This window comes from Dermochelys coriacea, chromosome 25, assembly GCF_009764565.3.
Source record: "Dermochelys coriacea isolate rDerCor1 chromosome 25, rDerCor1.pri.v4, whole genome shotgun sequence".
Lineage (NCBI taxonomy): Eukaryota > Metazoa > Chordata > Testudines > Dermochelyidae > Dermochelys > Dermochelys coriacea.
The window spans coordinates 3,649,441-3,662,881 of NC_050092.1; the positions used below are offsets into that span (position 1 = coordinate 3,649,441).

Genomic DNA, 13,441 nt, shown 5'->3' on the forward strand with positions numbered 1-13,441 from the left:
TGTCTGAGGCCACGTCTACACTACCCGCCAGATCGGCGGGTAGTGATCGATCCCCGATTGCTCTGCTGTCGACTCCGGAACTCCACCAGGGCAAGAGTTGCTGAAGTTGCGTATCTTAGATCAATCCCCCCCCCCCCCCCCAGTGTAGACCAGGCCTGGGTGACTGGCTGAACAAGAAGTAGGACCGAGTGGATTTGTAGACACTAAAGTTTTACATTGTTTTATTTTTGATTGCAGGTTTTTTGTACATAATTCTACATCTGTAAGTTCAACTTTCATGATAAAGAGATTGCATTACAGTACTTGTATGAAGTGAATTGAAAAATACAATTTCTTTTGACAGGTTTCAGAGTAGCAGCCGTGTTAGTCTGTATTCGCATCCGATGCAGTGATGCATCCGATGAAGTGAGCTGTAGCTCACGAAAGCTTATGCTCTAATAAATTTGTTAGTCTCTAAGGTGCCACGGGTACTCCTTTTCTTTTTACAATTTCTTTTGTTTTTTACAGCACAAATATTTGTAATAAAAAATAAATATAAAGTGAACACTGTACACTTTGTATCCTGTGTTGTAACTGAAAAGTCAACACATTTGAAAATGTGGAAAACATCCAAAAATATTTTTTAAAACAGTATTCTATTAACAACCTGATTAATCACAATTAATTTTTTTTTAATTGCTTGACAGCCCTACCTTAAGGAGATGAGAACTACTTCTGTACATTTTAATTCTTAAATAAATCATCCCCAAAGTACTAGAGCAGTGGTTCTCAAACTTTTGTACTGGTGACCCTTTCAACATAGCAAGCCTCTGAGTGCGACCCCCCCCCCCTTATAAATTAAAAAACACTTTTTAATATATATATTTAACACTATTAGAAATGCTGGAGGCAAAGCAGGGCTTGGGGTGGAGGTTGACGGCTCACGACCCCCCATGTAATGACCTCATGACCCTCTCAAGGGGTCCCGACCCCCAGGCTGAGAACCCCTGTACTACCAGGCACTGCATTCTCTGTTGCAGCACATCTGTGTATCGCCAACCTGAATAAGGAGGCCCTGTGCACATCTGCCAGCCAAACCGTCTCCAGAGCCAGCTCGAGGGGAGGGCTGCTAGGCCCCCTGCTCGCTGGGGCCCGACTCCAGCCATTTCACCTCCCTTCCAGACATCCCCTGAGCTCGGGGCACTGGCACAACTGACCCCTTCGCTCCCCGCAGGCTGACCCGTGATGGAAGCGGGGAGAGGGGCGAACCTGGATCTGACCCCCCCCCCCCCCGCGCGCAGCGCACAGATCAGAGCCCTGCACCCTCCCCCCCCCCGGCCTGAGCCCCTCGCCCCCATGGTAAGGGGGCCCCGGCCCCTCCGCCCCCCCCCGGCCTGAGCCCCTCGCCCCCATGGTAAGGGGGGCCCCCCCCCAGGCCTGGGCCCCTCAAGCCGAGCCCCCCCTCCCCGGAAGAGAGGCCTCCCCCCGAGACGGCCGCACGCAGCCCCTCACCTAGCCAGCCCGGCCCCGGCCCCGGCTCCTCCTCCTCCTGTCACTCTCCGCCAGCCTCGGCCCTCAGCGCTCCCCAATATGGCGGCCGCTCCTGCCCAGCCCCTGCGCTCCCCGCGCGGTGCATCACGGGAGCCTCCTCCCCCTCGCCCCGTTCGAATCAATACAGGAAGGAGAAGATCCCCTCGTTGCCCAGAGCAACCACCGAGGCCTCCATTTAAAGTCTTTCCGCCCGGGGAGGTTTCGGGGGGTGGAGCCGGGGCTGGCGGAGCTTATGGGGTCGGATGTGGGTTTGGGGGACTGGTGGGGCGCGGTGGGCCTGGGGCTGGGGGCGGTTTGGGGCCCTAGTGGAGGGTTCAGGGGGTTTGGGGGGCTGGGGGGGGAGTTGTGTGGCCAGCGCTGGATTTAGGGCACTGGCGTGCTGTTGTGGGTTCAGGGCGTTGGGGGTGGGTTTGGGGGGCTGGGGGGGGAGTTGTGTGGCCAGGGCTGGATTTAGGGCACTGGCGTGCTGTTGTGGGTTCAGGGCGTTGGGGGTAGGTTTGGGGGGCTGGGGGGGGAGTTGTGTGGCCAGGGCTGGATTTAGGGCACTGGCGTGCTGTTGCGGGTTCAGGGTGTTGGGGGTGGGTTTGGGGGGCTGGGGGGAGTTGTGTGGCCAGGGCTGGATTTAGGGGACTGGCGTGCTGTTGTGGGTTCAGGGCGTTGGGGGTGGGTTTGGGGGGCTGGGGGGAGGATTTGAGGGGCTGGCAGGGGGTTGTGGGCCCGTGACTGGGTTTGGGGCCTGGCAGGGATGGGGGGTGTCCCAATTGAGAGCTATTACACAATTTGTCATCATCTCCAGGACGCTGTTGCCATAGTGCCCAGGAGGCAGTAACCAGTACCTCCGGTGATGTCCTCTGGTCATGTTGCTGGCTGGGCCCAGTTTCTGAAAGCAGAGCCAGGCCTCATGTGGACATAGTACAGGTCTGAGAGCAGGGGTTATATTCTACCACCCAGTCTTCCTCCCCGCCATTGTCAACTGGCCTTTCATAGTGGCTGGCACTGGTGGGTGCACAGCTCCCTGCAGAAGCCTGGGGTAATGGTTACTCTGCAGCCCAGCCATGGCGTGTAACCGTACCTGATGTATCTGTACAGGGAGGCACCGGAAGATCTAGCTTTGCACAGTAGACCCAGTGTTATCCACTCTTATGATTTTTATTGCAACTCACCAATATTTGATTTGTTTCCTACATGGCCTGCTTCTGCAGTCACATGATTACATGAAAATCTCAGCTGTTTTTTTTTGTTTTTGTTTTTTTTGCAGTAAGTTTATAGTGCTCAGGGTTACAGAGAAAAAATGGGAAACGTGACCTGAGTGAACCTTAAAGACTCAGAACCCTGAAAACAAATAACAAGAACCCAATATTTATTATTATAATCTCATTAATTTTGAGCCAATCTCATGATGGGCTGGGAGGTGACTCCTGATTTTTGAATGCTTGGGGTGGGCAATTCTGCAAGATGCTGCCATCTTCTTTGGCTGTATGCAATCTGTGGTAAACCCCATGTTAGTGCTCAGTGCACTGTAGCAAAGTCCTACAGTCACAGCTACATGACATCCATGATGCTGCAACACTGAAAACCTCAGTCTCTCTTTAAGTATCTTATGGTGAATGCCTATCTAAGGATCTAAAATGAAAGGGATGGTGCATGTCTCTTCATTCCATGTTTCAGAGTAGCAGCCGTGTTAGTCTGTATTCGCAAAAAGAAAAGGAGTACTTGTGGCACCTTAGAGACTAACAAATTTATTGGAGCATAAGCTTTCGTGAGCTACAGCTCACTTCATCGGATGCATTTTCCACCAAATGCATCGATGAAGTGAGCTGTAGCTCACGAAAGCTTATGCTCAAATAAATTTGTTAGTCTCTAAGGTGCCACAAGTACTCCTTTTCTTCATTCCATGTGCCCTGAAAGTTCATATTGGCATGGTTTTGGCTTCTGGTTTCAAAGCAAGTTTTCCTGCCAGCTCAGAATCCAATAAGAATTGCAGAAGTGCCAACACTGGCAATTTTATAGTGAATGTAAGAGATTATTAGCTGCTTTCCCATGATGCTCCCAGTCATACCTGGAATAGCCAGCAGCCCAGGAATTTGGGTTTAGCTTTCTGTCATACATTCTGTAGCCAGCAGAGGCTGTTGATCCAATCCCAGAACAGGGTGGCAGCTAGGGAAGCTCACAATTACTTGTCTCTGCCTCCCCCATCAAGAGGCGCTGTATAGGGATGGAGTTGGCATGAAGGCAGTGAGGGACAGCTACTGGACCATGATCCTTTTTCTGCAGGAGGCCACATAGGGAATGCGGTAAAAGTGCTACCTGTGTGGGAACTCATGGCACTGGTTTGCAGACATTGCCAGCAGTGGGTGCTAAAAGGGAGGGTAGAAGAGTAGTGGCTGTAGTGGAAGCTCTCAGCTCCTCAAGTATCAGCCTCTTCCAGTAGGAGTCAGTGCACAAGATCCAGGGCTGAGCTCAGCCAAGATTCCTCACAGTCCCCAGATGTGAGCCAGGTGATGAAATTCAGGATCAAAATAGCCAGTGCCTGTTGTGTCAAGATGGTTCTGACTGGGTTTGGTAAATGTATGTGGGTGAAAAGAGGTGAAATATTTTATATGCACAAACAATATATATCTGTAACACCTACATTCTTTTATAGCAGAGTAGCTGTTGTTGGCCAATAGTCTCTGCCATATGCCAGCATATCACTGACTACAGAAGATGCGTTGGAAATCATTTTGGTTTTGCTTGAGATCTTTTTATGGCTCTGATCAATAAACAGAACCAATATGGTTTCCATATTTAATAAAGGACTGACACCCAATCTCTAGCAGTTACTCAAATTCAAATCCCTACTTAAGACCCAAAAGCCAGCCAATGCCTCAGCCTTGCTGATTAATAAATCAGAGAAAACTATGTTTATTCATTTAAAATAATTCATGTGACTTAGAACCACCAAGATGTCCAGTCCCTAATATATATAGCTGCATGATCTGATGCTATTACACTCAACCATACTCTTTCTCAAATTCTGGGTGCATTAGAGAGAGAAGCGGGGAGGGTTGATATCCAAATTCGGAGAGGGGATTAGGGTCTGAGTTCTGTGCAGGTCATGAGGTGGGAGATAACTTGGATCTGGGTTCTGCATGTATGTTTCAGGGGAGGATCTGCAAGCAGGATCAATGGGAGGAATCAAAATCCAAGTTCTGGGTGCAGGCCAAAGGGGAATTGGTAACTGAATTCTTGGTGCAGATCAGGAGGAGATTTAGGGTGTGCATTCTGTGTTCAGGTCAGGGGAGGGAGAGGGATCACTATCTGAGTTCTGGTTGATGGGGTGGAGGGAAATCAGGATCCAACTTCCAGTTGCAGTGTGTTCTCATCTCCCTCTATCCTGGGCAGTACTGCAGGGCCCATTTGGCTGCTTAGGCACCCTGAAGCCAGCTGAAAACAAAGGTGAATGAGCTTAGCAGCAAGGGCAGGACTGGAGATCAAAAATCAGACAGCCCTTCCTTCCTCCTCTTTGCCTGGCCCAGCCCAGTCCCTTGAAGGAGTAGGTGGTAAGGGAAGCCCTGACTTCCACTGATTGGGCAGGAGCCTCAGGTGCACTGAACATACATTCTCAAATGTGGGAGAAGTCCTGCTGAAATGAGCTGGGTTCTGCATAAGCGCGTTGGGGATGTGAGTGCAGAGTTGAGGCCTTTTTCAGATTCTCCTTTTATTTGTGTGGGATTTTCACAAAACAGCTGGGGAGAGAAAAACATGAAGCAGGGGGGGGAGCAAAATATATGTCAAAGCCACACACATTGGAAGGGATGAGACCAGAAACTACTTTTACTCACATTTTTAAAAAATTGACTGTTTTGCTTTAATCTTTGTAAACCCCCTGGAAGATGAAAGCCATGATAAAAGTATGTGTAGTTTACAATATACCCTGAGGCACTTGGGAAGGACACTATGTCCATGGGCACTGCATTATATTATACTTTGCACTGGGGAAAAAATTGGGACTGGAACTTGCTCTTCTGGTCATCCCGTAATACGCGCTTCCAAGAAACTGGATTTTGTTCATTTGTGAGAATTCAGAATTGGCTGGGGAGGAAAAGTTCATCGTCCAAATTAATATTAATGAAAAACATGGTATTGTGCCATGTTCTCTTTTACACAGTATCCTTCACAATTCTCTCAGGCTGTGCTGCAAATTAAACACGTTAATCAAGATTCAGTCAATGACCAGTTTTTAGCATTTCACAGTTTATCCAGATGCTGGTTGTGCAGCTGTGAAGTAAAACAGAATGTACACGACAGGCAATCCTGAAGCCCCAATCCTGGGTCAAGACTCTTGTTATTAACTTTAAGCACACAAGTAGACCCATGAAGTTCAGAACAGACCCACTGATTTAATGGGATTGTCACAGTTCAGGGCAACTGCACTTGTATTCCCGATCCATGGTCCAGCAAGGGCACCCACTATAGGCTCCTGGCTTGTCAGCCATTATCTCTCTTGGGCAGAAACCTGCCTCTCTCTCCTGACCTGGGTTTTTCCAGGCTGCACAGTTCCCTGCGTACACTGTGAGTTCCCCAGCAAGCCACACTGCTTAAGCAGGCAGTCTGCACTTTGTTTTCTCCTCAGTCTATGAACAGTTGTAATTGCCCATGGTTCTAAGGTCCACTCAGCCCTTTCTAAGCAAGCACATTTATTCTTAAGGTGAAAGCATTACAAAGAAAACATAATAAAACAATAGAAGAACCCCAAACCTGCTAATAAGTTTCCCAGACATCACCAAGTCCTTCCAACCCTTTCCAGGAAGGATTGGGGCCCCCCATGCACAGAAGGTCCTGAGTCAGTTTAAACTCAGGCTGTTTATCCAAAAGTCCTTTCTTTGTCTGTTGGTCTCTGGAGAATCCAGTTTGGATCAGTCCATGCAGCCTCTCCAGGTGGTGGCACCTCTCTGGAGGTGTTACAACCTGAGTGAATTTGTCTAATCAACCCCCTGCCACACTCACTGTTCTTAGTTCCTGGAGGGCTGTGGTCACCCTTCCCCATGAAATTGCATACTGTCTCTGACCATCTATGGTACATATACTCAGTACAGTGAGATCTCCCCAAGGATATTTCAGGCAACTGCCATGGCTGTCAGGATTACTTGCATGCTTAAAATTAAGCACATGCATAAATCTTTGCAGGAGTGCTGCCTAAGGCTGAGAGTGTAGTGTTGTCAGCCGTCCATTCCATTAATCCTTTGTTCAGGCCAGGATTTAGGTAAATCCTGTCTAATGCCCGTAAGCAGCATTGGCTGTATGAGTCCATTTGGAAGCTAGAGAGTCAGAGAGAACCACAGGGTCTGTCTGTGTCTAGCTACTCCATAGCCAACCCCTGGTGTTCTTTACAACTGAACCCTACCGCTTCTGTGCTGGGAGAGGCCTTGCCAAGTCCATCTCTCCAGCCCTTGGATTTTTAAATACGAATCGCCTCCATGTTAAAATGGGAGCAGTCAGGGAGCTCAAGCCTCCATTTAGGTTTTGTAAATATATATTTACCAACAAGCATCAGGAGAAACACTTGTATGTATATGGGGAAAAAACCAGCCTTTGCAAGCCAAACATTGCAGCAGAGTGTTAGTGTCTGAAAATCAGAAAGGGAAACTGACCAAGGGCAAGGGAAGTCCTTGCTGTGTTTAAATAGGAGACTTTGACAAGTGTCCCTTGAATTTCTGGCGGCCCTAGCAGCTGTTCTGGGGCCGGTTTCCCCGGGAGGTGGCTGGATGACTGGGAACCAGCAGATGGAGCTCCGCTTGCAAGGCACCTTTCCCTTCCCTCGCCTTTGTGCTCCCTTTGTGCATGCTGTGACCCCAGCCGCGGCTCCGCCAGTTTACTTCCTGCGGAGGCCGGGCTCTGAATTTGAAAATGCAGGAGTCGCTGCTACTGTTGCTGTACCTGGTGATGAAGGGGAGGGCCGGCCCCCAGCGGGAGATGGCTGGCCGCGGGGATGAGACGCAGAGGACAGCCTGGCTTCGGCAGTACTACACGCAGAGACAGAAGAGACTGATGACGGTAAACACCCTGGCAGGGGGACGGAGACGCAGACGGGGTGTCCGGGCATTTAGCGCGCCGCAGTCTGGGGGCAGGGCCCCAGGGGCCGCAGGGCAACAAAGAGAATCCAGGTGTGGAGCACCTGGATTGGGGGGCGGGGGTCGCGCTGAGTTACGGACTGATCACGCTGACAGGCATTGTGGAGACCCAGGGGTGGCAGGAGAACAGGCCGGGGATGTACAAGGATTGGGGTTGGAAGTGGGCCGGGGCGGAGTACAAAGATATGAGAAAGGAAATGGGGGTGCAGAGGGGGCACAAGGAGCATGGAGGAAAATCGGGGGGCCTGGGGTAATAATTTAAGACTTTTAACTGCCACCCCCCATCTAGAAAACTTGGGCTGAGGGGACCAACCACCGCAGACAAAATCAAGCCCCTTTATTGTTCTATTCTACTAATTCTCCATTAATTCCCATCCATAAACTCGGCCAGGACCATGGAGCTGCATAAAGACTTTCTACCACTTTCTGTTTCCTCACAGCTTCAGGGCTTTGTTCATCTTATACTAATGACCAAACCAGATCTCAGTTGGAATGGCCAGGTCTAATGCTGGTTATCGTCAATGAGCAAATCAACCCCACTACAACACCAATCACCAATGCTTGTTTTGTTTTACAATCCAATTTAACAATAATGATTCAACCTGAGTGTCAAAACAAAAATAAAATGTAAAAAATGTGGGGAAAGTTGAAATTGGAACATTGCAATTGACCCGAAATGGGGCCCCCGAAAGTTCATTTTCTGGGACACTGTGACTTTTCATCCCCATTCAGAATGAAATGTTTTCCAATTTTCTGCAGAGGAGAAATTCCAAGCATCACCCTGCTGTAGCGATGACATTCTGCCAGCCTAGAACTCCCTCCGTGCTCTCAGTTGGCTGCAGTGTTGTGTTTCACAACCTGGCCTCACCTGTGTGTATTATTGCTGTGTGCTGGTAAACAGCATCTGTGGTGCATCCCAAAGCTGGCTGGGCTAAGGGGGGGGTGGGCTAAGGGACTTACATAGAAAGAGAGAGAGGTATAGTCAGTGTAATGTCTCGTAGGCTTTTGACACTCAGTGGCTGAAAGCTGGTATAGGGCTGTAATAATATCCCACTCTTATCTAGCACTGCAAAGCCCTCCAGCCTGCACTTTCACCAGAGATCTCAAAACGCTTTACAAAGGAGGTCAGTATCATTGTCTTCATTTTATAGGTGGGGAAACTGAGGCACCTATAGGCAAAATGACTTGCTCAAAGTCACCCAGCAGGTCAGTGGTAGACCCAGGAATAGAACCTAGGTGTCCTGAGTCCTAGACCAGTACACTACCACTAGGCCAGACACTCATTCCATTCAGTATTAGCCTGGCATTCATGTAGACAGCCTGATACAGGGGGCTGGGCTGTATGCCAGGGATGACTGAGCTCCAAGCCAACTCAATGATTAACTGAGTGGCTTTGAGCAAGTCACTTAACACCTTTTTGTGTCGGTTTTCCCCCTGTGTCCAGTGGGGATGGTGCTGACCCAATACCCAGGGTTGCTGAGACGATTAATTGATTGTGCAGCACGTTGGGTGTTTGTAGATGCAGTGCTGTAAAAGTGCTGAGCATTGTGATATTGCAGTATACATGTCTGGAAGGAAATGCTGCCTCATGCCTGGAATTGTCAAATTTCAGCTGCTGATTGCCCGCCGGAGGAGATCCAGCTGTTATTTCCACCCCCGCGCATGGCCCAGCTTCCGGAATGCTGACTGGTGGGAACGGGTGGTCCTGAAAGACTTCCAGCCACGGGACTGGCTGGAGAAATTCCGAATGTCCAAGGAGACCTTCTTCTATGTCTGCAACCAGCTGCGACCCAAGCTGTCCCACCCGAGTACCCTGCCTCTGGAACAGCGGGTAGCTGTGGCCGTTTGGCACCTGGCCACCAACGTAGAGTACCAGATAATCAGCCCCCTCTTTGGGGTGGGTCCCTCCACAGTGCAGAACTGTGTCAAGGAGGTCAGCTATGCCATTGTGCTGCTGCTGAAGCCCCTCTACCTCCGGCTGCCCAGTGAGCCGGAGCTGGAGAACATGGTGCGGATCTTCAGTGCCCGCTGGGGATTCCCACACTGCATCGGTGCCTTGGACAGTCTCCATGTCCCCATCCACGCCCCTATGCACCTCGGTGCTGACTACTGCAACAGCCAGGGCTGGCATTCTGTCCTCACACAGGTGACGGTGGATGGGCTGGGTCAGTTCTGGGACATCTGCGCCGGCTTCCCTGGCAGCATGGAGAACAACACAGTTCTGGAAAACTCCAGCTTGTGGGTGTTAGCCAGGGAGGGCCGCCTCTTCCCAACCCCTCCGAAACATTTCATGGGGAGGGCACAAAAATACGTCCTGTTGGGAGACGCCTCTTACCCGCTGCGGGACTGGATCCTCAAGCCTTACCCAGAAGACGGCACCCTCACACCACAGCAGCTCCAGTTCAACTATCGCCTGAAGCGAGCTCACAGCGTGATCGAGAATGCGTTCCTACGCCTCAAGGCCCGGTGGCAGTTCCTCCTGAAATGCGACGACTGCAGCCTGGACCTACTGCCCACAGTCATACTCGCCTGTTGCACCCTGCACAACGTGTGCGAGGCTCATGACAGCCCCTTCAATGATGAATGGCTGGAGGTGATAGAACCCGCTGAGTTCTCAAAGCCCTGCCAGTCTGCGCCCATGTCCATGGACGACAGCAATGCCGAGGAAGTGCGAGAGCTGATGTGCAAATACTTTGAAAGCTATGGAGAAGGCTGATTGCTACAAAGCAATGCCGCATGCTTTCTAGCTCTCAAACTTTCAGTAACTCTAGTACACCTAACATTGCCCCAGCAATCAAAGGCCACTGAATGGGGTCTGTGTGCTGTCACGTACTGCAAAGCCTTTTCTGTGGAATAAAGGCGGCTCGGGGGATTGGTAAGGAGCCAGCCCTTCCCAGCTCAGCCACCAGTTCCAGTCCAGAGGAGGTCGGCCATGTTGTGCGAAAGCAGTCTTTGCCTTGGTGCTGTCGGGCAATGGGATGGATTTCATGCCTTTGTAATTTGCCAGGGTTTAGATGATCTTATGACATGGTTTGTGAGATGTAAATAAAACAGGGGGTCTAGGTTTGGACAAAAAGAGGGGTGCATATTTTTTTACTTTCTTTAAGAATAAATCGGGCTCAGTAGCTCAGGGTGATTGGAAAAGGGACACGAAGCCTGTCACGCCTTGGTCACTGGTATGAAGCCACTTTAGGCTGCAGGCTGGCAGTCAATGAAAGTTACCAGCTGATGAGTTCTCAGTGGCCTATGGGAAAAGGTGGATGGATCTCAGTTCAGGAGACAGGTGACCTTCACCCAGTGCTACTGTTACTCTTGGCACAGTATCCCCTGCAATGGCAGCCTCAGCAGCAAGCGCCTAGATGCTATGGTCATGGGTGCTCTAGAAACACATCAGCAGAAAGGCCAAAGGATGGAATAGGTACTATTGTCTGAATCACAATAGCATCTGGATGCCCCAGCTGAGGACAGGGCCCCATTGTGCTGGGTCCTGACCCAGAGATGCCAATCCCTTCCCTGGTCAGCTCACTGTCTGAATAGGCAAGATGCACACAAGGTGGGAGGGGAAGTGAGTTGCCTGAGGCCAGCAGCAGAGCTGGGATTAGAATCCAGGAGTCAAGGATTCCCAGGCTAGCACCCTACCCACTAGACGGCACTACCTCCATGTCTCTCAGGTGGCTGAATTACCTTCCCAGCCTGAGGCTGAAGTTCCTGGCTAATGCTGAGGAACGTCAGCGGAGCCACGCGCGGACTGGCTGTGCACATGGTGTCTCAGTGCTCAGTGGGTCACTGCAGCTCTCCAGACTGGCCCTGTTCAGGAGCACAGGAGCTGAGACAGCGGCAGTTGAGAAAAGCCCTACCATTTTAAGAGGTATGTGGTTTTCCACAGAGGTATCTGCCTAGCATGGGGGAACATCTTCAGAGATGCTGCCTCCAGGTGCAATCACATGATGAAGGAAATAACAGCAAACTCAACATCGTGAGCCAGATTCAACTGGGGCTCCTGTGAGTGACTCCCATTCGCATCAGGGCTAAGTTGAGCCGCACACATCTGCTTCTGCTGACACCCATCTCCTGTTTTCCCAGTCATACTGCCTAGCATCATCATTCCTGGGGACACACTAATAGAATCAGTCGTTTCCATACTCCCACGCTTCTGCCTGCTGTCCAGAACTCACTTGTTTTAGGGAAATCTAGTGTTTTACTCCTACAATCTGAAAACAAGAATTTGGGACTTTAGCAATATCTGAGGCCTCTCTGTGTGTCTGAAGGGCTGTGGATGTAGCAGGGGCATTAACCTGAGTATCCAGACAAATTTCAATGTAGGTAACTACATTCTGCCTATCTATGGCCCTGAGCCTGCAAAGAGTTACACATATGCTTAACCCTACCTGCATGGACAGACCCACTGAGTCCAAGCCTTAAGCCTCTAGGATTGGAGTCTTTGATTTTTAAGACATGGCCAGATATTTGTCTGCTCATAGACTGTAAAGTCAGAAAGAACCATCATGATCATCTAGTCTGACCTCCTGCACATTGCAGGCCACAGAACCTCATCCACCCACTTCTGAAATAGACCCCAACCTCTGGCAGAGTTACTGAAGTGCACGCTATTGGGGATGTGGTTAGCAGAGTCCGGCCATTGCATTACATAGGGTGGAAGAATCCAGGAGTCTGACTGGTTCTTTAAGAACCACATGGGTGGGAACTTACTGCCTTTGAGTTAAAGAAGCCTTGACTGGATGACTCTCTGGAAGAGATGCTTTAGCTTAATACACTTTATTGGGTTCAATGTAGGGGTAACGGAGAATTCCATGGCCTGTGACGTACAGGAGGTCAGATGAGCTAATGGTCCCTTTGGACCTTTAACTCTATGAATATCTGGACTGTACAGTTCGGGGAAAACTCCAGCACTCCCTCCACACTTTACTTCCTTCCCCAGACTCATGGCTCTTGCACAGCAGTTCAGCGGCTTCCACCCCCCACCTAAACCTGCCAGCCCTGCGTCAGCAGGTGAGAGGACTTTTCTTGGAGCTGAGTGAATGGCTCCCTAAAATCTCCCCAAGGCCCTGCCTGTCCCATGAGAGCTTTAGATACACTGTGTGACAGGTTCCCCCCGGGGTGCCACCTGGAACTGGGGTACCACTGAGTCCCCTGACCCACCAGCCTGGGCTCCCTCTCACCAGCCTGGGTTCATTCTGCTGTGACAAGCTGCAAAGCCCTCCAGCCTGCGCTTTCACCAGCATTCACAGGTAGGGACACACCCAGCTGCAGTTACATGCAGGCTCTCTAACCACCAGCTTCCTAGCTTGGGACCCCAGAACAGTACCATCCTGCCCTGGTCAAATCTGGCCAGCATATGGGTTTAATACCCGGTCTGCCTATCCCTCAATGTGAAGAGAACAATGCACACTTGTGATAACCAACCAGAGATTTTCCCCAAGCACTCCAGTCAAAGCTCATTGGTTTAGATTAAAACAAAAACAAGTTTCACTACAAAAGATAGATTTTAAGTGATTATAGGGGATAGCAAACAGAGCAAAGCAGATTAACAAGCAGATAAACAAAAAAATGCAAACTAAGCTTAATATATTAGATAGATTGGACATGAATTAGTAGATTCTCACACTAAGAGATGATACAAGCAGGTTGCTGATTCTTAAGGGGCCAGCTGCACTTACTTTACAGCTTGGAATCTCCAGGTGTTTCATATACAAGCTAGAAATCCCTTTAACCTGAGTCCAGCACTTCCCCCAGATCAGTCTTTGTTCGTCAGGTATTTCCAGGAGTCTTCTTGTGTG

The 13,441-nt window shown here is 50.0% G+C and overlaps 2 protein-coding genes across 5 annotated transcripts in view; one reads left to right on the forward strand and one right to left on the reverse strand.

Moving 5' to 3' along the window:
- The window catches only part of FZR1 (fizzy and cell division cycle 20 related 1), a 29,400-nt gene extending 27,718 nt beyond the window's left edge, over positions 1-1,682 (reverse strand). Inside the window, exon 1 of one of the 3 annotated variants that reach the window (XM_038384062.1) lies at positions 1,492-1,682. The gene's annotated coding sequence lies outside the window, so the exon portion shown is untranslated. Of the gene's footprint in view, positions 1-1,488 lie in introns of all 3 variants that reach the window. The other 2 variants (XM_038384063.2, XM_043502533.1) reach the window with 2 other exon arrangements.
- A 5,125-nt stretch (positions 1,683-6,807) lies between these two features.
- Positions 6,808-10,713, forward strand: LOC119848389 (protein ANTAGONIST OF LIKE HETEROCHROMATIN PROTEIN 1-like). 2 transcript variants are annotated; one of them, XM_038384150.2, is made up of 3 exons: positions 6,842-7,566; positions 8,708-8,767; positions 9,256-10,713. In XM_038384150.2, the coding sequence occupies exons 1-3, from the start codon at positions 7,420-7,422 to the stop codon at positions 10,357-10,359; spliced, it is 1,311 nt and encodes a 436-aa protein (XP_038240078.1). In that variant the 5' UTR covers positions 6,842-7,419; the 3' UTR covers positions 10,360-10,713. The 2 variants fall into 2 exon arrangements, with proteins under 2 accessions (XP_038240079.1, XP_038240078.1); XM_038384151.2 differs by lacking the exon at positions 8,708-8,767 and having other exon boundaries at positions 6,808-7,566.
- The last annotated feature ends 2,728 nt before the right edge of the window (positions 10,714-13,441 follow it).

Excerpts from the sequence above, each read along its gene's own strand:
- LOC119848389 (XM_038384150.2), top strand. The coding sequence starts at position 7,420 with ATGCAGGAGTCGCTGCTACTGTTGCTGTACCTGGTGATGAAGGGGAGG. Across the intron at positions 7,567-8,707 it reads GACAGAAGAGACTGATGACG|CACTGCAAAGCCCTCCAGCC; the intron begins GTAAACACCCTG and ends ACTCTTATCTAG. Across the intron at positions 8,768-9,255 it reads CAAAACGCTTTACAAAGGAG|CTGCTGATTGCCCGCCGGAG; the intron begins GTCAGTATCATT and ends GTCAAATTTCAG.